We start from the raw sequence: 19479 nt of genomic DNA on the forward strand, positions 1-19479 counted from the left end.
TGAGTGTAGAATTTAATAAAATATCATAACAACTATGTAACAACTAAATAACAACTATGATAGCGATACAAATTGAGCGCAAATGTATGGAGACTAGACAAAACTTCTACTTCCGCTTGTCGGATTTTGTTCAAATTTTATACACATTAAATATAAATATTATACACATTAAATATCAAGAGGATAAAAATAATTTAAAAGGTCAAAATAAAATAATGAAATATTGTTTAAAAAAAAAATACTACTTCCGGTTTATGAATTCTGACCAAAACGTTAGCAGCTCTAAGTTAGTACATAAAGAATACAAATATAAATTTTCAGCTTAATACGTTCAGGGGTGAGGACAGGATCCAGGCGACAACATTTTTGACCTTTCTAAGAGGAGAAAATCCCACTTCCGGTTCATTAAATTTGGTGATTTTTTTTTATTTTCATCACATTAATACAAAAATTATACTTGAATTTTTTCGTCAAGATCACACATGTTTAAGGGGTCGAAAAAAATAGTGGATGATAAATCGAACAAGAGTAAACTGCCACTTCCGGTTGAGGTATGCTTACAAAATTTTATCCATAACTTTCTATTACGCTTAAACTTCTAGATATAAAATTTCAGTTCAATAAACCAAAAGGTTTCTGAGAAAAACATAAAAAACCTCGATTCTCTAGAGTAAAAGTACTACTTCTGGTTCAGATAAAAATATTTAAAAAATATAAGGTTATAAAAATTATTATTTCTATTACATGTAAAAAAGATTTAATTCGATCCAGTTAGCGGTTTGGGAGATAATTGAATTCAAAAACTTTAAAAAAAGAGGACACCTATAAGGGGAGGGACCATTTCCGGTCAACTTAAAAATTTGAAAAAAATTTACGTCGTGTCGATAAGAATTTCAGTAACCGATACTAGGTTTCGGTTCTATAGGATTAACGGTGTTCAAAAAATCCCCAAAATATACAGACACACACACACATTTTTTTCTAGATCATGAAAACGTGATCAGTAATCGATTCTGAGTTCGAATCAGTCAAAATCTCGAGTTCGAATTTTCACATGATCACAAAACTTCATCTATTGTTACTACGTACATACATACATAAAGTAAAAATAATAGAAGAAATTATTAGATAAAAAAATTATAATATAAATTTATCGATTAAAAAACTATGGACATTAATAGAAAAACATATTTATAAAATTGCACTTCTCAATCAGGAAATATACATACGGTCTACATGGATAGATTTTGAGTAACCCCACTGGTTCCCACTTTGATACAGAATTGCGTATTCGAAATGTTATCGCGAAAGAACTTAAGTAAAAAGTTCACGCTCGGCAGAACTGATAAAATTATTAAATCTCACACGTTTTCTAAAAGAGACGAGAAAAAACTTCGCAGGCATATCTCACGCGCACAAAAGGCCCGCCAAACTTTGAAAAATAATATTTTTCGAAAAAGAAGGAAAGATTATACGTTCAGTGGGGGTAGCCTGTCGTCGAAAACTTAATCTATCACGTGTAATTTTTTTAGACCTCTTAATCGCATGTAATCCAACAAATTATATATAGGTACATACATATATCTCTTTATGAATGATGTGGTTTTACAACACAAAATAAATACTATTTTAATAAACTGTTTCACAATGTCAGCTGGAACGTTATAAACTACAATATGCATGTGGAATGTAATAAACTACTACACTATGGAATGTAATAAACTACAATTCAAATTTTATGAATTAAAATTTTATGAATATTAATTTTAACAAGTGTAGCCATCGCGTTGACTTGAACGCGAGGAACAAACAATGTGACCTCATGTTTTCAACTTTCATGAAATTTAATTTAAAAAAATCTTTACATATTTAAATTTACATTTTCATAAATATATATGTACATTCAATATATTCAAACATATAAGTTATGTGAAAAAATTGACTGAAACACGAAGCCGAATGAAAATTTTAAAATTTAAACAAAGGGTTTCTGGAAATTGCCATGAACATATACATAGTATGAGTGTTTATGTGCGATAAAAATACAAAAGAAGAATTTCATCATCTATGGAATATTCCAATAATTTTCTTACGAGAATTTACAAATTAAAATTTGAATTTACGCATGCTTAGAGACATCTATATACAATATAAAAAAACTTTATTTATTTTTGCACATCTTTTATAACATAAATATTACCAACACGAGAATAAATTAAATAAAAATATATCAAACAGTTCCGTTTTATCTTTCAGCAAAAAAAAACTTAAAAATACAAATAAAAAAAACATTTGATACTATATACGAATATATGTGTATATATTTTTGATGTAGTTGTCTCAAAATATTTAATAAAAATCGACAATATTGAAAATGTATTATCTGGATAATAAAAGTAATAAAAAAGAAGCGTTACCGCCAGGGGACACCCGGGTTTGAACCGGGGACCTCTCGATCTGCAGTCGAATGCTCTACCACTGAGCTATATCCCCTGTCGACGTAGTGCTTGTAAATAACGTTATATGAACACAAAGTTAATAAATACTTATAAAAAAAAATATTCTTATATTTTACACATTTATATATGTATCAATATAATGCTTTTTCATCAAACTTCACATCACACGTTTGATTATTTGTACAAAAGTTACACCAACAATGCGCATACGCAGGCAGTAAGTTGACAGTTGCCTTATTAACCCTTTACTGCTACTATGTTTTTCAAAATAGGTACTAATTAAATGAACTGTAATTTTGACCATCTTCACTTTCACAATAATAATTTATAATTTATTAATTAATTTATAATAAGGTCTTGGAAGGGATGGGTGTCCCAAAACAACTAACAACATTCGTTCATAATTTATATGTACATATGGATGTATGTGGATTATTCGGCAACAGTTAGAATGGTGTCACGACATATCACTCACGGATTTTACACTCAAATTAAATCGATAAAGACAGCAAATCAATTTTCAATACAAAGCATTGTGAAAAAAAATAATATGGGTAATACACCGAAAACAAGTTTTTGGTACTACCGGTACTATAAACTAAATAAAAGCTTTTGAAAATCCGCAGATTTATCAAAATAATTGATCTGACTTTTACAAACGATTGCAGTGATCATAATTTACACGTTAATTTGACACATGTGTCATTGCATCGATCAAAAACTATAAACCGTTGAGTGTAAAATCCGTGAGTGATTTGTCGCGGAACCAGTTAGAATAGATAGGTTTCTTTAGTAAAAATTTCAAGTTCAAAAAGGTGTCCAACGGGGATGCATACTGTCTCCTGATCTTTTTTAATATACATACGTATATGAGGAATACATAATGAGAAGAGAAGAGTTTCCGGAAACCGTTATTTAATCTAAAAATTCATATAATTTTTGTCAAAAATTATACAAAGCAAAATTTAATGAACTTTCGTGGTTCCGTATTCGTAATAGTTCCTTGGACGAAAAAAAAGTATATACATATATGTGCATAAATATGTATATATTTTCTAAATAAAATTTTTGAAAAAAATTTGGAAACCCGTTGTTCCAAAATTGAGGTGACACCACTGGAGAAGAGTGGGAAGGTGGAATAGGAATAGGTGGCAGAAAGATTTCTAACATAAGATTGGCAGACCACACGACGTTAATGGCCAGCAATGAGAATGAAATGGCTGAACTTAGGGATTCCAAAAAACCGCCGAAAGAAAAAGCCGGTTTTCGGTTTTTTTACTAATAAAAAGCTGGTTGGCCGGCTTTCACCGGTTTCAGAAAATTAAGATTTTTTTGAAAATTCTAATTTTTTTTAAAAGCTTCGGTTAAAATTTTTTCAGGTACAGATAGATTTAGCATAGGAAAAGGAGTAAGACAAGAAGATATAATCTCGCCCAAGTTATTCAATGCGGTGCTTGAGGGAGTTTTCAGGAACTTGGAATGGGACACAGCCGGAGTAAGCATCAACGGTCGCTTCTTGAGTCACTTTCGGTTCGCAGACGATATAGTTTTAATAGCTCGTGATTCAGCTGACCTACTTAATAGACTAACACAGCTGGACAGGGAAAGTAGAAAAGTAGGATTAAAAATTAACGTAGACAAGACCAAACAAATGTTCATTAGTTATTACATGCCTGATAGCATCCCATTAGATGATAAACTAGTAGAAGTAGTAAATAATTATTTATATTTAGGTCAAATAATTGACATGTCTGGTAGTAAAGATGAAGTGCATTTGGACGGAAGAATGCTGTTTTTAAATCAAAAATGCCACTCTGCCTGAAGAAAAGATCTTCGATCAATGCGTTTTGCCAGTTATGACATATAGATGTGAAACTTGGACACTGAACGCCAAGATGCTACACAAAATCCAATGCACTCAAAGAAGTATGGAACGCTGTATGCTTGGCATAACGAGAAAAGACAGGAAGCGAAACACGTGGGTGAGAAGCATGACAAGGATAGTGGACATAGTAGACAGAGTAAAGAGATTAAAATGGCAATGGGCGGGCCACGTGGCTAGAAGAATGGACGAAAGGTGGACAAAAGAAGTGCTTGAATGGTACCCGAGAGAATGAAAAAGGGTGAAAGGAAGGCTGCAGGGAAGATGGGTGGAAGAAATTAGGAAAATGTGCGGGGTGAGATGGATGAGAGTTGCGCAAAAAAGAGACGAGTGGAAGCGTGTTGGAGAGGCCTTCATCCAGCAGTGGATGGCGAATGGCTGTAAATGATGATGATACTTATATAGTATATAACTTTATTTTTATTCGTGTTTCAATTCCTTTTCGAAACCACCCGTTGAAATTAACGGGCACAACACTACTAATATATATATAAAGATAGCCTGTGTACGTACCGAACTGAATGCTTCACCCGTCTTTATTTTTTTCAATTAAATGTAAACAAATAACGTAAAAAGATAACCGTTGTCTTTGACCTCAACTATCTACAATATTTCGATTTTAATTATTTGTCTGACTATTACTTATACATCGCTTTATCATCGGTTCCATGGTGTAACGGTTAGCACTCTGGACTTTGAATCCAGCGATCCGAGTTCAAATCTCGGTGGAACCTGTAAAAGTTTTTCTTTTGTGACAAATGGACAAATATCTTTAAATCGGATATTAAAATCCCAATCATAATAAAATAGGAAGTACTTCGATGGCTTACTAATCAAATAACAAAATGGGTCTATCTCCTTTCAAAAATAAAATAAAAAAACAATTTTATTTGTTTATTTTAATTCTTCTAATCTTTATTTATTTTCATTTATAGCTCGGGCGAGGATTCCGCCTTAAAATAACAATAAATCTCTCCAGGGCCATTTTTCCCATGTGACGCGGTGGAACGGCGTTCCGGCGCCTTTTTTCTCGGCATTTTTTTATGCTTCAAACGAATATTATATATAATATAATTTGAATATAATTTTTATAGTAAAAAACTTGACAAGAATTGAGTTCCAGCACAATTTTTTTCAAAAAAAAAGCCATGGATCTCTCCATTAACAAACAAAGCAAGATAACAAAAAATCGGTCGACAGTAGTAATTAAAAAAAATGAACTATTATTTGTTCTAAAAGCCGCATCTCTGATTATAACCAGAGATTGGCGGCCAGGATTCATTTTTGCACGAAAAATGGTTCACTATTGTCCTACAAAACAAAAGAGCAAAAAAAAAGATTGACAATAGTGAACCATTTTTTGTGCATAAAAGAATCGCGGCCGCCGATCTCTGATTATAACACTAATACTAACTTTAACTTTGCCTTTTGGTGTGAATCGAACCAAAAATGCCTACAAGTATTGAACCTACCGACACCACTACTAGTGCTATAATCAGATCAGGAAGAATTTGATAAAACTTAGTCATATCTTGACCGGGTGAACGCAACAACTTGACTTCTTGACCATGCTTCAGCACATACTCGATCCAATAAATTGCTCTATCTAATGGTGATTGTGGTTGGTCGCGAAAAACAGACGAAAATATCTTAGATTTTTTTCTGAAACTGATAAATGGTTTTTTATATAAATTTTAAAAACATGAAATACGAATATCATCGATATTAAAAGTACCTGACATCGTAGATAAGCTTTCGCAATGCATTTGCAATAACTTCTGTCGTTAATTCATTGTGATCCAATTTTAAAGCCATTCCCCTTTCTACGGCCCTAGCTGCATTGTGCTTCTGATCAATAATAAATGGTATTAGAAGTTGAGGAATTCCATACCATGTTGCTTCTTGACAACTCAATGCACCTCCATGTCCAATAAATACTTTTATGTCATTATGAGCTAAAAACAAAAACCTCTTATATCATTGATATCAAAAAGCATAATCGATAGCATCATTTTTATTTATCATTTGTAGGATGCTAAAAGCAATGTCATTAAATATAAATTTTTGAATGTTTTTGAGTTCATCATTTGACATGTCGTAGTGATAACTGTTACGTCGTTTCGAATATTATCAAAAACATGCCATATAACAATTATTTTAACTAATAATTTATTTTATCTTGCTTCTTAGGTTCAATGTTTATATTTCCATAGAAGGTAACGAACCAAGAATATCATTTTGTGGCAACCATCCTTCTAACAATACATTTTCCGGTAATGTGTGTTTCATCACTTCAGGTTTATATTTCCACAAGAATCCATGCGTGGGAAATTGTTTGAAAGCTTCCAAAAAATTCTTCACCTTGTTCTGAGAAAAATCTTCAGCTCTTATATTAGTTCCGAAAGCAAAATACACAATACCATCCTTGTACTTCGAAATAAATGTATTTAATTTCTGAAACAAAATAAATATAGTTTATAATAAATTCATAAAAATACGTATGTATGTATGTTGCATTCAAAGTTTTATACTAACATCATTTAAAGGTTTTGGTTTTTGAATTTGCATACCACCTACTGGTATAACCGTTTGAAAAAACGGTTGCATCACATCATAAGGTGGCAAATTCACCAAAGTTAAAACTGAAGATTTCGATATCGCAGCAATATCTAAATTTTCATTCCTGAAAAACTCTTTTGCTATCTTGTCTTGTTCCGGTATCATAAATAGAAACCTCACGATATTGTCAAATGTATACAACAAGCTGTTATAAACTCGATTCAAATAACTCATGCTGAACCCCACATTCAAATGATTGGCAGGAACGTACTCTGGATATTGTGGATTTCCTGAGGCTGACGATATGGCAACAGGACACGTCGTTGCCGACAAACTAATCAAAGGTGGATCACTAAATCTAGAGACAAAACCCAACAAACACTGAGCTCCGACAAAATCATGCACAACCAAATCAAAATTGAAGTCTTTCGGATAAGCCATTAAAGTATTGAATCCATTGCTTCTCAACGCAGGTGAACAGCCATTCGACCTGTAACTTGCCAGGGTGCTGATTGCTTTAAATGGGTCCGCGTTCATCATTCTTGTCAAGTTGCTGGCGTTCACTGAAAAGTAGTTGTAAACGTTTTCCAAGTGGATGTAAGTAAGATTGGGAACTTTAACATCATACACGTCTACACTGAGAGCTGTGATGTTATGTCCTCTTTCCGCAAGAGCTCTCTGAAGAACCCCTCCCCATATTTGGTGACTGGGCGAGGTTATACCAGCTAACCATAATATATTAAAGCTGTGCACCTGATGTGTACTTAATAATAAAATTGCACAAAGCACTAATATCACTGTGACTGCACTCATCGAGAATAGATAAACTGTATGCAATGATATAAATGCAATTATGGTGTACGACGTCAACGCGCCGTCGAGTTCGAATGAAATTTGATTAAAATGCATGCTCGTCAAATATGTGTTTCATTTAGGCATTATCCAATTGTCGATCAGCAATATTTTTAACATTTAGTAAAATTTTACCGATAAATAGACGAGGTGCGAAGATATAAAAATTGACGAGTAAGTGTTTTTATTTCATTCAAACAGAAAATATGTAATTTAAAACGCTAATATTATATGTACATATGTATATTACTTCGTATATTTGATTGTACTTTTCTGTGATTTACTCTTCCTGGTATATATTGTTGATTTTTTATTTGAAATCACACCTTGATTAGTTTTTCAAAATCACATATTCAATGTGAATAAGTCGATTCGCTAGTAAATAAATGTTTTTTTTTTAATTTTTAATGTAAAATTTAATTTTTAAAGTTTATTTAATTTGACACTGGTAAATTACATAAAATATTATTTCGAAACAATTATCCCATTAGTAGCACAATTAATAATTTGACCATACATAATATATATCTGAAACACGAGCATATAAACTTCAAGTATACAAGAAATACATTCAGGATTTTCATTAAAATGTAATCAATATTATTGAACACTATACCAGTGGTTTTCAGCTGCCAGTCCGCAAATTTCTACGTTTTAAGTTGAGAGGTTTCAAGGTCTTTTGATAAAGCACACTTTCAGACAGCTACAGGCTTTACACTCCAAATTGAACATTTTACAAATCAAATTGAACATTTTAGCCTTCAAATTGAACACTTTACAAATGAAATTAAACATTTTACAAATCAAATTGAACACTTTGCAAATAAAATTAAACATTTTAATGTATTTTGTAAAAAAAAAATTTTAGAAATACGTATATAAGATTTGGAGTAATACGTATATAAGATCTGCGCTCCGTTCGACTAACTCGCAATATCTCGGGACTCGTTTTCTCAACTTTTCCTCTACTTAAACAGGAGTTTGTACATATATTGTATACAAAAATGTTTTTTTAATACATGTATTTTTAATATACAAGACATATTGTGATCAATCATAGATTTTCAAGCTTTTAAAATATTTAAATAAACTTTTAAAAATCAATTCTTCCAATATTTTTAGTACTAGGTAATGTTTATCTCGTAAAATAAGTATTTCACTATGTAAAACATTTTCGTATATGTGTTTTGTATACATATATACAAATTCAACGGCGAAATACACCGAAAAAGTTGGGAAAAAGAGTCTAGAATGTTGCAAATTGGTGGGACGAGGTAGACCCCTATAACATTATCCATCGAAGAAAAGTAAAACTTGATTGAACTTTCAAGTGATAATACTTTTAAGGTCAACTTATTAATCAATGAGTGAAAGATGGTTGGGAGCCGCTGGTGTAGATGAAGATCATACATGAACATGAACACACTGAGCCAAGCGAGGGGGGGGGGGTGGGTGCCAAAATGTTCAATATTGAACGTGAATTTTAAATGTATGCAACGAATTCCCAAATTTTAAAATGACATAATAAATACTGTTTCCACAATAATAGTTACTATTATTTTTTTTGTTTTTTGTTTAATTAATCATAGTTTAAATACATTCATGTATTATATTCAGAGCCTTACCAATTTATTTGGAGCCCTTTGCAAATACCAAATAAGCGCCCCTTTATGTCTTATTAAAGGCCGACCGCACTATGCATCAAACGAACGATCCGACACTTCACAACAGTGTGCGACAATATTAGGTAAACCGCACTTGAACGACAGCGATGAGACACTACGCAGTAAATTATGTCAATCATTCGTTCGGTACCTTGGAGCAAGATGGACGAAACGGACGCTATTATAGTATCTTTGATATGCGAGGAAGAAGAACAATCGAGAAAAACCAAAAGATTATGGCTACATGCTATTTCAAAGTCACGATATGAAGAAGGAGAATAATTGTCGCAAGGCAACCCCACTCAACGACACTTGCGTCACGTCACGAACGACACCTTGTCAGAAGATCGGTAACAGAATTTCCGCGCAGTGTAGCGTAAACCTGGCGTGTAGAGGTTGTGATCGAGAATTCTCGTATTTTTGTAGATTTCTCGAGAAATTTTTGTTCTCGTTTCTCGAGAATATTTTATTATGAAATTTCGAGATATGAGTATCTCGAAATTTCACATTATGAAATTTTTCTCGAGAAATCGTTAATTAGAATTTAAAAACTCGTAAATAATTTTGTGTGAAATGTTTAGTATGAATATATGTATGTATGCACGAAGCATAAAGTTTTTCCTAACAGGCAAATATATTTGATTTATTGTTTATGTATTTGTTTCATACATGGTAATCAATTTTTCGTCAGTACTTTAATATGCATAGATAGTCAGTATTTTTATTATTCATCCGGTATGTCCCGTATTCTTATTTTTTTATCAATATGTTATCTTTTGGTCACAAAAGCACGGGCAAAGCCGGGTAGCAAAACTAGGAATTTTATAAAATTCTTTGTTACATAATGTTATTTTTACTATTTTAAATTACTATTGTATTTTTTTTTCTCTTCATGCCTTCTTTTATAATTTTTTTTTTTTATATAATTCTACTTTTTTTCTATTCAATGTGCTACATATAAAGGTCTGTTCATACTTAACAGCACTGCACGGCTTCAGCACTGCACGACTCCGTTTAAAATATGTCATTTTATTACATTTCTATTCATATCTACCTACACGTCGCGGTTACGTCACGCTTACATCACTTTGGCCGAGTGCAAGGCAAAATCGGCTTACTTATACATTACAGGCCATGACGATACGGCGCAATATTTCTTAAGTCGTATTGTCGAGTACTTACAATATGAATGCATACACGTGCATTCGTAGCTACGCGTCAGAATACAAGTCAGCAAAAATGTTTCGGCGTTTATCGAACGAAAAATTATGTATAATCGCGTTTTTGTTGGAAGAAGAAGCTCAAGAAGACAATAAAAAAGCACAGATTTCCGTAAACAATTTAAAATTTTTTTAAATATTTTTTAAATATTTCCGTAAAATTTTTTTTTAAATATTTGCGCCAAAACCATGTTGAAAGATTGAACAGCTGTCAACTGTCACTATCGATAATAGGTCCAAAACAGCAAAGCGGCAGACTCATGGCACGTAATTCGCGTGTATATTTCCACGATGGCCAAAAAACGGATACGATACGTTGACGGGTGTTGCTGTAAGGTATGAACAGGAAATCTCGGGTACTGCTGTAAGCCTGCCGTGGCGTAAACGTGACGGTTGGTATGAATATACCCATACAAAATGTACCAAAGAATACTTTTCGTACGGACGGATACCTGCTGAAATCGGTACGTGCTGACTAGGTATGAACAGACCTTAATATGTATCTCTCCGTAACTTTCTTTCATCATGTCTATCATATAAATATATAAATTTATAAACCCCGAATATAAATTTATATTATCTTTGTGTTCCTTTGATTTTTGTATGTTGTTGTTTTGTATGCCAAAAAAGTTGATTCACTATATTAAAAAAAAAATTAAAGTGCGAAGATCGAAAATCGAAAGATCTTAAGTCGAAAGATAAAAAAAGGGTACATGGTAAACGGTACTATGTATATTAATATAAATGAGTGGCAAGCGGTGAAGTTATCTCTTTTTTTTTTGTCATACAGCCTTGTTTAATGTGTGCGCGCAGGATACGGGAGGAAAAGCCTGTTCCTCTTGTTCCTGTTGTATCCTGCTCGCGCAAATTAAGTGAGGATGTTCGACGGGGGGAGAGAGAGTTTTACCGCACGCCACTGATATATATACTAACCGTTTTTCATATGTATGCATGGTAAACGAACATTTTCGACTTTTTAACATTCGGTGCGATGACGGTCACCCGTATGTACATATATGTATTCGCGATAAAAGAATTTCCGGTAATTACCGGTGAATTTTCCAATTCACCGATAATTACTGATTGCCAAATTTGGACACCGGTAAACCGATATACCGGTATTATCCCTAGATTGAATACCCTCGTTTCAGATGTTCCGACCTTTCCCTTACTTTTTGCTGCTACGTATATCCTTGAACCATTTTCAGGACACTGATACTGTCATGGTCGTTTGTTGCGGTGTCAGGGCCAACTGAGTGTGGCCCTGGAACGATGGTCGCGACCCCACCCGACATTCAACGTCATTGAACGACCTCGAGCCTGGATAAAACACCCAACAGTGTAATTGACGTCACTCTGACGTCACCGTGTACAATTGTACGCCTTCCTACACTGACGTCATAAATATTCCAATATTCTACATTGATTTTCGTTGCATTTTAATGAACTTGAAATGTATTCCCTCTTTAGCATAACCATTAAAACATTTTTTAATGACTCAACTATTTTTGAATAAGATATTGTATTTTCAAAAAATTATGATTTCTTTTTATTGGTAAAATACACGTTTCATCCGCAAATTACGAACTACCGATAGATAATGTACATATGTACATACATACATACTTATGTATTTATTCCTCATTTTTTATTAAATACATTTGTACATATTTTAATTCGTTATGCAAAACATTCTACCTACATACATAGGGTTGTCACAACTTGTCAGGCATCCCGATTAATCGGGATTGTCACCGGTTTTAAGTCTCGTGTCCCGGTGTCCCGAACAAACCTCTCGGGACGCCCAAATGTCCCGGTTTACTACTTTTTAAATTCCTACAGAAGTTTTTAACTCAGAATTAAAAAATATGTAACATAAACTATAAACAAAAAGTCGATGTCTGGACCAGACAGTCTGGTACACACTGCAGCAATATTCAACAATGAACTATTTGTCTCTGTTTTATACTTTCTGGAGAACTATGTGTAGAAGGGTGACAAAAAATTTGTATCAGGCATCAATCAATTTATCTTGAATTGATAATTTTCTCACACTAATGAATCATTTATGTTTATGTGTATATTAGGTGTATTTTTTTAATTTAGATGTTTATAACTGCTTTTGTTCCTATTTAAGTAATTGATATTATTTACTTTTTTAATATAAATTAAAAATTATTTGATGATTTTTTTTGGGGGGAGATGTCCTGGTAACCGATGTCTGGGGATGTCATGCAAGTCCAACCAGGACCTGGTTGGACTTGCATGAAATTTGACAACCTATGTCTACAATATGTGGTTACTGATATATATTGCTGTCGGTTCCCTCATCAGTGATGAGGGAACTCATCACGATCCTCAGTGATGAGTCATCACTGAGGATCGTGACTATGATGTCCGGTCAACCAGCTTCCTCCATTCAGTTCTAAATTCGGCCAGGCGAAGACTTGCTACCGTGGAAGCGCCCGTCGCTGCAGATACTTGGTCAGTCCAGCGTGCGGGGGATTGTTTGTCAGGCATATTGTTGACAGTCTATTGATATAGAATAACGTATTATTCTATATCAATGCAGTCTATCCATACCTACTTACATATAATGTTTCTATTATTTTTTAAGAATTCTTCTATTTTCATCATAAAAATTTGAACTTAATCTGCATATAAATTTATTTTTTTATTTTAAATATTGCAAAATCCGAATTTTTTTAAATAGACACGTTATTATACAATGTATGTATATCAACATTTTGGGTTTTTATATAAACCGATACACTATAATATGTTTACAAAAATAAAGCTACGGCTGTTGCCAACGACCATACCACGTTGAATACACCGGTTCTCGTCCGATCACCGAAGTTAAGCAACATTGGGCGCGGTCAGTACTTGGATGGGTGACCGCTTGGGAACACCGCGTGCCGTTGGCCCTCCTTTTTATTTTACAAAGTTTTTACATACCTCCTTTGCATTTCTTATTAGTTGAATTTATATTTTAACTTTTATAAACAAATATTTGCCAACTTTAAATTTAAAAACATGTATATATTCCTTAAAAATATTTTTCATTCATAAATTATCCACCAATTTCATTAAACCTACATATTATGAATGTACATACTGTAATTTTTAAGTAAATTAATGATTCATTCCTAAAAAATTAAGGAAATAGCGAAAAATTCATGAAAGTTAATAACATTATATTTTATTAAGAATCAAAAATATTCAAATAATTTATCGTTTATTCTTATTTGATAAAATCACAGTCGATACAACATTAGAAGTATTTTTATACATGTATTTTAAAACCATTTGAACTATTTTTATTTATCGGGTAAAATATATAACCAATAAATTTTAGATAAAAATTCAAAATCTCTTTTTCACAAAAATATGTAGTATATACATTTAACTAATTTTTGAACGGAATTTACTTTTCCATATATGTATATGAAATTAAGATGGTATATATGTATAATTAATATGGTATTTATAAGTTTCATAACTCATGACATAAATTTACGACACAGATTTTATAATTAAAATTATATTATAATTTAATCTTACAAATATTCACAAATAAAATAAAAATAATTTAAGTGCATTGTTTTGAAATTTAAAATCTTAAATATACTGAACGCTTTCCTTACAAACGTATTTATGTATGTATATATATACAAAAAACGGATTTTTGCTGTAAATTTTCGCACCACAAATTCAAATATAATATATAAAAAAATTTAATACTATTACATGTATAATACATACTAAAGTTATGTATAAGAAGGATATTTTTAAAAGAAATTTCAAATCTTACTGAATACTTAAAATGAGTAATAGCTGTCCATTACCTTTTATTAGAATATTATCATCAACATATTTTTTTCATTGGAAGAATTGTTGAAGAAATAGAAATATAATTGTATGTACTAGATAATTTAACCTTTTTAAAATTATAAAATAAATAGTTAAAGAATACTATTATCAACATAATTTTAATAGATTTCAATCAATCATTCCAAAATTTTACCTTTTGGATGCTTTATTTTATTACAAAAAATATATTTACATATATGTATATATGTATGAATGTGTGTGTGTGTGTGCATATATTATAAATTTAATCTGTATAATTTTCAACATTATCATACAACAGTGATTAAAATGATCAATTTATGCTGCATTTCCTGTAACCGATATAATATATATTAAAAACATCTTTTATGAATTTATTTTAAGTTAAATTAAATTAAACGTTATGTTAGATTGTTCTTCTCGGAATTCCAATTTTTTCTTTGCCCGATATCATCGATTAAATTATTTATGGATTTGTTAGTAATTTGATTTTTGTCTAACTTTTTAGAAACAGTTTTCGTTAACCCGCTTATTTGTGATAAACGTTCTTCTTCAATTTCTTCTGGTATGGAATCTCTTCGAGACATTCTCTCGTGGTCTACCAAAATTGACAATGCAGGTTGTGATATATTTTTCTGATTTAGCTTAGGTGCACTCTGCGCTAACTGAAATTATTCCCTTAATTGTTATACATATATGCAGCTATACATTATCATTAAAAATAAATTATAAGCATATAAATTTAAAAAAATATGTATGTCTATTTAAAATAAACTCACTTTACTGTTACTAGTTCTATCTGTATTTCTCCAAAGAGCAGGATTTGATATGTTATTTTTTGTATGATTTATTTCCAATGCAGATTTTAATAAATCCATTTTTGAACCACTACCTCGTGGAGTTGTTTTATTAGAAATTTCAACATTACTATTTCGTCTTGTGCTATTGCTACGACTTCGATAAAGTTCATTAATATCACCTTGTGATAGCTAAAATATAAATATTTATTTATAAAATTGATATTTTATATTATTACTACTACACAGGAAACATAGATAAAGTAAAAAGGCTTACCCGAACACGTGAATTCCTTGGTAAGGATGTCAATGATCCAATTGGATTGTAATGGATCATCATAGAAAGTCGTTCTGTAGATACCATTGTTGCAACTTCTTTTGTGTGTGGTTCTGTATTTAGTTTGTCTGACTCTCCATTTTCAGCTGAATTTAAAACATCATATATAGAATTAAAATATTTTAATAATACTAGTATTTTAAAGCGCTTACCTGCATCATCTATATCCTCGTCATCTATAACATCATTACTTATTTTTCTCAACCAAAAATAGTGCAAAAGACCATAACATATTCCACCTAAACATGCTACAAGACCCATGTAACGAAAGGCCTCACGAGTACCAAAAGATGATATGAGGAGCCCTCCACAAAAACTACCACTTCCCCTTCCTGTCAAAAAATATTAAATGTTTTTTTTATTGAGTACATAATATATTTTTTTTACATTTTAATCTATTTGAATAATTAATCCTTACCTAAGCTAAAATGTGCCATTCCCAAAACACCTATTAATGTTGCTAATAAACTTTTAGGTGCTAATAAAGCACAATAAGTCGCAGCTGCTACCCACATTAAATGAACAGACAGTGATTCCATTGCTTCAAATGGGAAACACCACCAAGCATTCCTTGAATTAGAAAATTATATAGTTTCAAATAATTCAAATGACTTTATAAATAATATATGTTCCGTGCATAAAAATACTCACTCTATGAAGGAATAACCAACCAGGCGTGCTGCATGTGAAAAAAATGCTATCACTATCACATTAACATGACCAACTTTTGCCGTTATCATTTCAGCTCCATACAAAAATGGCATACTACTCAATGTTCCAACCGTCACAGTGATTCCTAATTTTTTTAGTAATCATATGTATATATAGTATATATATTAGTTATCATATTAGACCAACTATAGATGAGAACTTTATTAAAAAAGCGACACAAAGGAAAACACACTATTTATTTCCATAAAGCAGATTAAAAAAATGGGGGTCGCCTTATAATTAAGATATCCTTATAGTCGGGTCAATACTGTAAGTACCATTTACTTAATTCTATAACAGAAACTAAATCCTTACCTAATAAATAATTTGGTGCTCCTAATTCTTTCAGGTATAAGAACAAGAATGATTCTATAAATCCCCAAAAATTACCTAATGCAAACAAGAAGAATATAAAAAGAATAACATGTGGCATTTTGATAATCTTAATAAGATCACGAAACAAATTGTCTGCAGGTAATTTAGCTCCTAAAGGCATCATCAATACTGTTACAGCAGAAATAGCCAAAAGTACATCATATGTATAAAATGCTGCAGAATAGTCTGTATAGCCTGAAAATATTTCAAAAATAACAATTGTAAATAATAATTGTGAATACGTAATTACTTAAAATTATAAACTTACCAACAGTTTTGCTCTTCATATCTATCAAAACTCCTGTTATGGGTGAAAAAATTGCCATTCCAATACTTGAAAACAACCTCTCTCTTCCAAAATCACCACCATATTTTTGTATCATTGTCAATGCAATTGGATCCATTATAGTTACACCAGCCGACAACATTATTGTTCCGAGAAATCTCAGAAAAAAATATATCCAAAATGTTGTATCATCACTTTCTTTATAATCTGGTGGACAAATTTCTGGGCCACCCCGTCTGTATCATGTAATTATTCAAATTAGTAATATTAATAAAAACAGTTGACTATAGTGGTTAAATATTTAGCCTCTGCAGGCATCTCGGGACAAAAGTTATAGTTGCTAGTTTTGACAAAATCTTATATAAGATGTAGTGATGATGTGAAATAAAAGTAAGGATTAATTGGAGTTCATTTTAAATAAGTAATGGTCACTGTGATTTATCAGTCCCCCACAGTTGTCATCGTAACCAGCCTTATGTAAAATTTACATTATTTTACTTGTGTAAAACCATTTTTTATTTTTCAACATATTCTCACCTAAAATTACACTTTTGAATCATGCAATCTGCAGCCAATGATGAGAGACTAATAGGATTTGAATTGTTCAATGAAGAAGAAATATTAGATGAAAGTACTAGGCCACCACATCGAAGATCTTCTTTATCAAGAATTGTCAAATTCACTCCAGCATCCCATAATAATTTTTCACCAAAACGCTTTCGAAAATCTGTCACAGTTTCATTTTCATCCTAAGATATAAAATAATAAAATTATAAAAAGCTTGTAATTACGATAGTTAAAACACAGATCATGTACATATATTATTACGTCGTAATAATTTCATAATATGGTGTTTTATATATTTCTACCTGTTCCATTTCTATTCCCAGTTGCTCTACTGGTTCTCCAAGATCAGGATGCATATCTATTATGAAAAATGTACCATAGTCGTAGTCCTCATCTAACATTTTTGTACTTGTTAAATTTCCTTCGCTATAATTATTTTCAACGTCATTATACTTATGTAACATACGAATTATTTTATGTAATTTTTTCAGGTATTACCTGAATATGAATGTATCATTTTCATATACTGCACTATCTGTAGTATATAGATAATCATTTGCAGTTGCTGTGATCGATTGGAAAGTGAGGTCATTCTCATCTTCTGTAGTAGTCATAACAAACTCTGGTTGTATTGTGGTCAATGGACTTTCCACTAGTGAACAATGATTCAAACAGCTGTCCAAAATTAGATCAACCGTTTCTTCTTCGGGACACTCTCGACTAGGACAAGGACTCCACCAAATCTTCAAAATTTTTAAAGTGATTGAAATCAAAATGTAAATTTTTTAATATAATATTACTATTCATGTCGCACGCCACGATAACTCCAATGAATCTCTATCAATTGTAGTTAATCTTCATACCTAATTCACGATGACATCCACACATATTGTAACACTATTAGTTAATTTGCTTGGTGAACGGATGTTAGCAATTTGCTAAAGTTCTTCAAGGAACACGATACGCTCGCGGTAAAATATAAATACTATGACATAAGATCCTAAAGTGCATTTTTTAAAAACTATTTGTGTACCTCTATATCTCCTGAATGAGGATGTGTCATCACATATGCTGAAGGCATAATTCCTGGTGTCTCTTGATGAGGAATAAACAACAGTGAATGATGAAATGCTGCATTCAAGATCAACGTTATTATCACAACAGGTTTGTATTGCCCAAATTTGTCTACAAGGAATCCTAAAAAATGCATTATTCAAATAAATTATATGCAAAAAGTATATGTACAAATTCAAAAAAACTATACTCACCTGTTATTGGTGGGCTTAAAAAGGTCGTAAAAGGCAAAGCCAAATATACAAATGAAATCTCCGGAACAGTTAAACCTATACTCTGCATGTGAATGGTCAAATATGGTAGCAAGGATGCTGTAGCTCCATACATAACAAAAAGAGTCACTTTCAACATCACCAAATTTGGATTTATTCCCAATCTACGAAACATTTTATCTGTCTTTGTCTCTTCATCTCCGGAATCTTCCGATCCTGTCCCCACATCATCCATTTTCTTTTTTTCGTCATCCATTTCGGCAATGTTGTTAAATCACAATATGCACATTTTTCTTATAACTATCATCGTTCAGTTTCGCGATTGGCGCACAACATAGCACTATTTTTGTTCAGAACATGTTCCTTGCTCAATTTCATGACGTATCGTCGACACATGTTGTCATCGCTCACTTGTTAACTGGATTTTTTAATTTTATTTTATTCTACCTCTAAACTATTATTATTGACATTGTTAATTATAAAGAAACGTTGTTTAAAAGAAAGAAAAAATGGTGCGTTAAATACGTATTTTCTTTCAAGAAAAGGAGTTGCCAGGACTCGTGTGGTCCTGCGACCGAGCTCAAATTGAAATTGAACATATATGTTTGGTCTCCTGGCCAATTTAAGAATGA

At 31.8% G+C, this 19479-nt stretch overlaps 3 protein-coding genes and 3 non-coding genes across 6 annotated transcripts in view; 2 read left to right on the plus strand and 4 right to left on the minus strand.

The window, feature by feature from the left end:
* Positions 1 to 19479, minus strand: part of LOC143912339 (uncharacterized) — a 976232-nt gene that overhangs the window by 885854 nt on the left and 70899 nt on the right. The gene's annotated exons all lie outside the window — the stretch shown is intronic.
* TRNAC-GCA (transfer RNA cysteine (anticodon GCA)) lies at positions 2422 to 2493 on the minus strand. The gene has a single exon. It is a non-coding gene; the product is annotated as a tRNA-Cys (tRNA).
* Positions 5004 to 5075, plus strand: TRNAQ-UUG (transfer RNA glutamine (anticodon UUG)). Its single transcript has one exon. It is a non-coding gene; the product is annotated as a tRNA-Gln (tRNA).
* On the minus strand, positions 5730 to 7713 carry LOC143917068 (UDP-glucosyltransferase 2-like). The gene is made up of 4 exons (XM_077438465.1): positions 6877 to 7713; positions 6567 to 6795; positions 6077 to 6296; positions 5730 to 6009 (listed from the first exon to the last, which is right to left on the minus strand). The coding sequence occupies exons 1-4, from the start codon at positions 7711 to 7713 to the stop codon at positions 5757 to 5759; spliced, it is 1539 nt and encodes a 512-aa protein (XP_077294591.1). The 3' UTR covers positions 5730 to 5756.
* LOC143920509 (5S ribosomal RNA) lies at positions 13445 to 13563 on the plus strand. The gene has a single exon (XR_013261350.1). It is a non-coding gene; the product is annotated as a 5S ribosomal RNA (ribosomal RNA).
* On the minus strand, positions 14890 to 19476 carry LOC143917078 (uncharacterized). Its single transcript, XM_077438477.1, has 13 exons — positions 18830 to 19476; positions 18595 to 18758; positions 18060 to 18304; positions 17864 to 17987; positions 17532 to 17743; positions 16977 to 17230; positions 16649 to 16903; positions 16274 to 16418; positions 16041 to 16192; positions 15775 to 15954; positions 15563 to 15708; positions 15268 to 15477; positions 14890 to 15153 (listed from the first exon to the last, which is right to left on the minus strand). The coding sequence occupies exons 1-13, from the start codon at positions 19101 to 19103 to the stop codon at positions 14890 to 14892; spliced, it is 2625 nt and encodes an 874-aa protein (XP_077294603.1). The 5' UTR covers positions 19104 to 19476.

Source organism: Arctopsyche grandis, chromosome 1 (genome assembly GCF_051622035.1).
Source record: "Arctopsyche grandis isolate Sample6627 chromosome 1, ASM5162203v2, whole genome shotgun sequence".
Classification (NCBI taxonomy): Eukaryota; Metazoa; Arthropoda; class Insecta; order Trichoptera; family Hydropsychidae; genus Arctopsyche; species Arctopsyche grandis.

Bases quoted from the DNA above. Each gene is read 5' to 3' on its own strand.
- LOC143917078 (XM_077438477.1), bottom strand. From the start codon at position 19,103: ATGGATGACGAAAAAAAGAAAATGGATGATGTGGGGACAGGATCGGAA. The intron at 17,744-17,863 runs GTAGAAATATAT...TTTATATCTTAG, and splicing joins TGGGAATAGAAATGGAACAG to GATGAAAATGAAACTGTGAC. The intron at 15,154-15,267 runs GTGAGTTTATTT...GAATAATTTCAG, and splicing joins ATAGAACTAGTAACAGTAAA to TTAGCGCAGAGTGCACCTAA.
- LOC143917068 (XM_077438465.1), bottom strand. From the start codon at position 7,713: ATGAGTGCAGTCACAGTGATATTAGTGCTTTGTGCAATTTTATTATTA. The intron at 6,796-6,876 runs GTTAGTATAAAA...ATTTTGTTTCAG, and splicing joins AACCAAAACCTTTAAATGAT to AAATTAAATACATTTATTTC. The intron at 6,297-6,566 runs GTTCGTTACCTT...TTTTGTTTTTAG, and splicing joins GCCACAAAATGATATTCTTG to CTCATAATGACATAAAAGTA.